Below are 7,189 nucleotides of genomic sequence, written 5' to 3' on the forward strand. Positions count from 1 at the left end.
CTCCCCTCCCCCGCCCCCCACGCCCCGTCCCCCCCAGCCCGCGGATGCTACGCCACGACGAGTAGGAGGGCCGCTGCGGTGAGCCTTGAAGCCTAGGGCGCGGGCCCGGGTGGAGCCACCACAGGTGCAGATCTTGGTGGTAGTAACAAATATTCAAACGAGAGCTTTGAAGGCCGAAGTGGAGAAGGGTTCAATGTGAACAGTAGTTGAACATGGGTCAGTCGGTCCTGACAGACAGGCGAGTGCCATTCAAAAGGGACGGGTGATGGCCTCTGTTGCCCTCAGCCGATCAAAAGGGAGTCGAGTTCAGATCCCCGAATCCAGAGTGGCAGAGATGATCACCTTGAGGTGTCCAGTGCTTTAACGCAACCAATCCTGGAGAAGCCAGTGGGAGCCCCAGGGAGAGTTCTCTTTTCTTTGTGATGGGCCGAGAGTCCCGTAATGGGTTCACCCTGAGAGGGGCCCTTACCTTGGAAGCATCGTGTTTCTGGCGGCGTCCAGTGAGCTCTCGCTGGCCCTTGAAAATCTGGGGGAGAGGCTGTAAATGTCGTGCCATGCCATACCCATGTCCGCAGCAGGTCTCCAAGGTGAACAACCTCTGGCATGTTGGAACAATGTAGGTAAGGGAAGTTGGGAAGCCGGATCCGTAACTTCGGGATACGGATTGGCTCTATAGGGTGGGTCAGTCGGGCTGGGGTCGGGCTGGGGTCGGGCTGGGGGGAGGGTGCGGTGGCAGGGCCCCCATTGGAGGGAAAAAGGTTGGTCCCCTGGTGGAGATGTGGGCATCTGGGGGGTGCCGGTGGTGGCAGTGACCCTGGACACATGCCCTGCCCAGTGGATTGCCCCAGCTGCGGTGGTCATCACAGCCGTGCCAGGGGAGCCTGATGGGTGCTGGTGTGCCCCGCTGCCACACACATGCCTGAATGGGGAGCGGCTGGGGGTCCAGTCCCCCTTCTGTGGTTGGTGTGCCAGTCTCCTCCCGCCTGGTCCACTTGGTGCCAGCAACTGGGAGCATGGTCGTCAGTCACACAGTCCCATCTATGCCTGTGTCCCTTTGTTTCCTGCCCACGTGCCCTCATGCTCCTCCTCCTCTTCCATGCGTGATGGAGGTTGGCCAGCTGGCCGGACCGGAGGGGTGCTGCCAAAGGACCCTGAGGTGGGAGTCGGGGTCCCCAGGGTCCCACTGATGGTTGGATGGAAGGAGTGGAGGTAGGCGTCCAGGTGGACCAGCTGGCCGGCCACCCTGCCACCTGACACCTCCGGGACCCCCAGGTGCGGTGTTGGGTCCCTGTGGGCCTGTGGAGGGGTTCGCTCAATTTTTGTTTTGTTTTGCTTCGGTTTGCTTTTTCTTTTCGTCGTCGTCACTTTGGCTGTACAGCTTAGTTTGCTCGCCCGCCACGTGTTGTGGATCGACATTCGGTGGACGTGCATGAGATGGGGCGACACTGCTTCCTTGAAAAGATTGCCTTGAACAGTGGAATGCTCACCCAACTCCTCCCTTTTCTATTTTAGGTGAGGTCACGATTTCGCTTGGCTCTGTTGTGAGGCTGACACATGGAATAAGAACCGGAATACCCGAGTGAAATTGAAAGGGGGTTGTTATGGGCCTGCCTGGCGACTGTCCCTCCAAGAAAGTCTTGGAAGAGAACAGCCCTGACCCGAACTTTAGGGGTCGTGTTGAAAGGTACGCTTTTACACTGGTCACACGTTTAAAACTATCAGTCACACGCTTATAGTTATCGTATAGTCACACGCATACACGCGTACCCTCCTGGCGTGAGGAGGGGGTTTGGGGAGGCCTAGCTCTACCTGGTGACGGAAACTGAAACGAGCCATCCGATTGCTTGTGGGCAGCTTGAAGGGGTGCAGAATAGCAAACAAAATTAAAACTCCTCTAAGGGCAGTCTGATATTTAGCTTTTAACTTCGGGGGGGGGGGGGAGTGAGCGGGAACCGGTCTGTATGTGGGATCCGAACCCTCGGGCGGGAGCGCCACTGCACTTCCCAAGCGGCGCACTTATCCAGTGCGCCACCGGGCTGGCCCCCAGGTGGGGGATTTTCAAACAACACCGTCTTCTAAGCAATTAAAATGCTATTTGAACTTCATCGATCTACCTTGTCACACAGCGAGCAGTTTTACAGAAGTGAATTGTGTATGTTATGAAAGTGGGGGGTCGCCCTATCACAGCTCTCCCGCTCTGCCGAGTACCCGACGGCCCCGGACCCACGTTGCAGCCTCTGTCTGAAACCCTGAATCTGAAAACTTCCTCTCCTGTGATCTTCCCCAGGGCACTTTGCCATCGTCATCACCCTGACCGTCATCTGCCAGAAAGGGTGAGGCTGACCGTGCTGTGTGCAGCAGGCCGGACCAGGCGTCCCTGCTCCCGAGGAAGGGGTGGCCACTGTGCCACCGGGACCGAACCGATGCCGGTGCTGCGGGTACTTGGAGTTCATCTGGTCCACCTTTGCCTGAGGCATGGCATGTGTATGCAAGCTTTCTGGATGGCTCCGGCCCCCCGGACTCTCCGGTCCGGCCCTCTCCTGGTCGGGGCTGAGGATCGTTGGGGGCCCGTCTCCTCTCCGTGTACACCTTGGCTTGGTGCGTGTTTCTTTCTGGGTGGGAACGGAGGGCAGTGCTTTCTCTCGGATGGGATGTGTACAGACGTCAAACCTGACAGATGGCCATAAAACGAAAGTACACCTTGGCTTGGTGCGTGTTTCTTTCTGGGTGGGAACGGAGGGCGGTGCTTTCTCTCGGATGGGATGTGTACAGACGTCAAACCTGACAGATGGCCATAAAACGAAAAAGCGAACATGCGCGTCTGGAACCTGTGTCAATCGTGTGGGTGATATTGCTATTGGGGGTTCCGTGAATCACAGTGACGATGTCGATTAAGACGACACAAGATAAAACGTCAGTGTGTGGATGGATGGGTGGATTTCATGGACGCGGAGATGGACACACCCAACACACCGGGAGGGTTGGATACACCTGAGCTCCATTCTGGTGAAGCGTGTCTAATTCAGCAAGAGGAAGGGTTCCTGCTGCTCACTGCCGGGCCATCCTGACCTCCTGTCTCACCTTTGAGACTGCAGACTGACAGCAGAAAACAGATAGCCAAAGCACAGGGTTCTGCCCATTTACCGGTAGGTATGGGGGTGAACGAGAATGACCATGGCCACCGATGCTCTCCAACTACTGCTGGTGGATGGGGTTGCCTTGGAGGGGCCCGCCAGCTTCCCTTCCCTGGGATGTGACGACCACGGATTGTTTCATAGTAATGCAGTCACCGTGCAGCATGAGACCTCAGAAAAGGTGACGCCACCCAAGCTTATTACCCTGAGGGTGAGGGTGAGGGTGAGGGTTAGGGTTAGCGTTAGTGTTATGGTTAGGGTTGGAGTTGGGTTAGGGTTAGGGTTAGAGTAAGGGTAAGGGTTAGGTTGAGTGTGTGTGAGGGTGAGGGTTAGAGTTTGGGTTAGGTCCAGGGTTAGGGTTAGTGTTAGGGTGAGAGTAAGTGTTACAGTTAGGTTTAGGTTTAGTTCTAGGGCCAAGGGTAGGGCCAAGGTTAGGGATAGTGTTAGGATCATGGGTAGGGTAATGGCCATGGCCAGGGCCAGGTTTAGGGCCGGGCCAGGGTTAGCATTAGGGTTAGTGTTAAGTTTAGGGTTAGGGTTAGGGCCAGGTTTAGGTCCAGGGGTAGGGCCAGGGCCAGGGCCAGGTTTAGGGCCATGGCCAGGGCCAGGGCCAGGGCCAGGGACATGGCAAGGGTTAGGGTTAGGGTCAGGGTTAGGATTAGTGTTAGGGCCAGGTTTAGGTCCAGGGGTAGGGCCAGGACCAGCGCCAGGGACAGGGCCTGGGTCAGGGCCAGGGACAGGGTCATGGTCAGGATGATGGTCAGGTGCAGGGCCAGGGTCAGGGCTAGTGTCAGTGCCAGGGTCAAGGTCAAAGTTAGCGTCAGGTTTTGGGCCAGGGTTAGGGTAGGTGTTAGGTTTATGGCCAGGACCAGGTTTAGGACCAGAACCAGGGTTAGAGCCAGCGTTAAGGCCAGGGCCAGTGCCAGGACAGTGGTTAGGGCCAGGGTTAGGGTTAGGGATAGGGTTAGGTTTAGTTTTAGGTGTAGGGCCAGGGTTGGGTCTAGGATTAGGATCAGGGTTAGGGTAATGGCCAGGGCCATGTTTAGGGCCAGGGTTAGGGTTAGGGCCAGGTTTAGGGCTAGGGTCAGGGCCCAGGTCAGGGTCACACCCAGGGTCATGGCCAGTGTCAGTTTCAGGTTCAGGGTCAAAGTTAGCGTCAGGTTTAGAGTCAGGGTTAGGGTGTTAGGGTTATGGCCAGGGCCAGGGTTAGAGCCAGCGTTAAGGCCAGGGCCAGTGCAAGGCCAGTGGTTAGGGCCAGGGTTATGGCCAGGTTTAGGGTTAGGGTTAGGGTTAGGCTTAGGGCCAGGGATAGTACCAGGGCCAGGGCCAGGGCCATGGTAAGGGTTAGGGCCAGGGCAAGGGCCAGGCTAAGGGCCAGTGCCAGGATTAAGGCTAGTGTTAGGGCCAGGGTCAGGGCCAGGTCCAGGGCCATGGTCAGTGTCAGGTTCGTGGTCGGGGTCAAATTCTGGGCCAGGGTCAGGGCCACGGTTAGGGTCAGGGTTAGGATTAGGGTTAGGGTTAGGCTTAGGGCCAGGGATAGTACCAGGGCCAGGGCAACGGTTAGGGCCAGGGCAAGGGCCAGGTTTAGGGCCAGGGCCAGTGTCAGGGCAATGGCCAGGGTTAGGGTTAGGGCCAGGGTTAGGGTTAGGGCCAGGGTTAGGATTAGTGTTAGAGTTAGGGTTAGGGCAAGGGACAGGGTTAGGGTTAGGGGTTAGGGCAAGGGACAGGGTTGGGGTTGGGGTTTAGGGGTTAGGGCAAGGGTTAGGGTTAGGGTAAGGGTTAAGAGGGTTAGGGTTAGGGTTAAGAGGGTTAGGGTTAGGGTTAGGGGTTAGGGTTAGGGGTTAGGGGTTAGGGGTAGGGGTTAGGGTTAGGGTTAGGTGTGAAGGTGGTTCCAAGGTGTGTCTCAGCGTCTCTGATCACAGAGTGTAAATGCCAAGGAACCCTGAGGGTCTAGTTCACATTTATCCGCTGGACCAGAGTTCTGCACATGTGACTTCACATCACTGTCTCCTGGTTGCAAAAATGTGTTATTCCTTTCAGAACTGTTTCTTCAAAAGACACAGTGAATGTGTTGATTCAAACGGTTGGAATAAAGCCATTCCACTGAGAGTCATAATGTGTTATTTATTTTATCATCTAACAATTGATTCCGGGCTCTAAGGAAAGAAGCTCCCTTGTTAACTATGAGATTTTCTTGGTTTTAGGGTACAAATGTGTTTCCATTTCTCTCCTCTGTCTTTAATGACATTAAAGAGATTTTCAACCAACACAGGTTTGATCTTAAGAATTTTTTCAATAAACATGACAGCTTTAAGAAGAGCCACTTCTTCATGCCCTCTCAATCATTAACTAAATCTCCATTTCTGACCATCTATCAGTGTAATCAACTAAAATGTAATTACATATCCATAAATTAAATACATTTTAAAATCTCTTTAGTAAAAACTAATTGCCATTTAAAAAATTCATCCCTGTGTTACATGGCAATCTAGAAATGCAACAAGTATAAGGACAAAAATTTCTATATACACGTGATGTTAATCTCTAGATTATGAAAAACACTGCCCTTCTAGCCTTCCCCCCTTTGATTGCTCAGCTGAATGTGAACTTTGATGAAAACAACATTTAGCTGACTCCCCTCTGATACTTGGACATTATCACCTGGTTTCCTTTCTGTCCTGCTAGACCACATGACAACAACCTCAGAATTCTCACATCAAGTCCCAAGGCACAGCCGTCCCTGGTGACCAAAGACCAGAACTTTGTATGTGATGATCACATTTTATTTCTTTTATCAACTTTAATAAAAAGCAATCACTACTATGTTTTTCTTTCTGGAAAAAATAGAGATGTCTTCATAAAAGTCTTGCTTGAAAAATATATATATATATATAAATATATACATATTTTTTTTTGACCAGTAAGGGGATCGCAACCCTTGGCATGGTGTGGTGCACACACACTCAGCCAGTGAGCGCACCGGTGATCCCTATATGGGATCTGAACCCATGGCCTCGGTGCTACCAGAGCCGCACTCTCCCGAGTGAGCCATGGGGCCGGCCCAATAAATATAAATATAAATAAATAAATAAATATATATATATATTTTTTGATTCAGGAAATACATTTTATTTTTTATTTTTATTTATTTTTGTCATTATACAATGTGGTTGATTATTGTGGTTTCAATTACTGAAACCTCCCTCCCTCCTCTTTCTCTCCCCTCCCTCCCAACAACGTCCTTTCTGTTTGCTTGTCCTATCAACTTCAAAGAATTGTAATTGTTATGTCTTCTTCCCACCCACCCACCCCCCTTTTTTGTGTATTTTATTTATTGTTAGCTCCCACAAATAAGTGAGAACATGTGATATTTCTCCCTCTGTGCCTGACTTGTTTCACTTAATATAATTCTCTCTAGGTCCATCCATGTCTTTGCAAATGGCAGTATTTCATTCCTTTTTATAGCTGAGTAGTATTCCATTGTGTAGATATACCACATTTTCCATTAAACAAACAAACAAACAAACAAACAAATAAACAAATAAATAAATAAATAAATATATTCAGGAAATACATTTTTCAATTTTTATTTATTTATTTTTATTTTGTCAATATACAATGTGGTTGATTATTGTGGCCAAATACTGAAACCTCCCTCCCTCCTCTCTCTCTCCCCTCCCTCCCAACAATGTCCTTTCTGTTTGCTTGTCCTATCAACTTCAAAGAGTTGTAATTGTTATGTCTTCTTCCCACCCACCCACCCCCCATTTTTTGTGTATATTATTTCTTTTTAGCTCCCACAAATAAGTGAGAACATGTGAAATTTCTCCCTCTGTGCCTGACTTGTTTCACTTAATATAATTCTCTCTAGATCCATCCACATCTTTGCAAATGGCAGTATTTCATTCTTTTTTATAGCTGAGTAGTATTCCATTGTGTAGATATACCACAGTTTCCGTATCCACTCATCTGATGATGCACATTTGGACTGGTTCCAACTCTTGGCTATTGTAAAGAGTGCTGCGATGAACATTGGGGAACAGGTATACCTTCGA

At 50.9% G+C, this 7,189-nt stretch overlaps 1 protein-coding gene across 1 annotated transcript in view; it reads right to left on the minus strand.

The window, feature by feature from the left end:
* Window positions 1–4,252, minus strand: part of LOC103610807 — a 43,559-nt gene extending 39,307 nt beyond the window's left edge. The window contains exons 1-2 of the mRNA XM_008594894.1: window positions 3,806–4,252; window positions 470–526 (exon numbers count right to left, since the gene is read on the minus strand). Coding sequence (XP_008593116.1) covers window positions 470–526; window positions 3,806–4,252 — 504 coding nt within the window. The remainder of the gene's footprint in view (window positions 1–469; window positions 527–3,805) is intronic.
* Between the last annotated feature and the right edge of the window lie 2,937 nt (window positions 4,253–7,189).

This window comes from Galeopterus variegatus, unplaced genomic scaffold, assembly GCF_000696425.1.
Source record: "Galeopterus variegatus unplaced genomic scaffold, G_variegatus-3.0.2 Scaffold11818, whole genome shotgun sequence".
In the NCBI taxonomy this organism is placed as follows: Eukaryota; Metazoa; Chordata; class Mammalia; order Dermoptera; family Cynocephalidae; genus Galeopterus; species Galeopterus variegatus.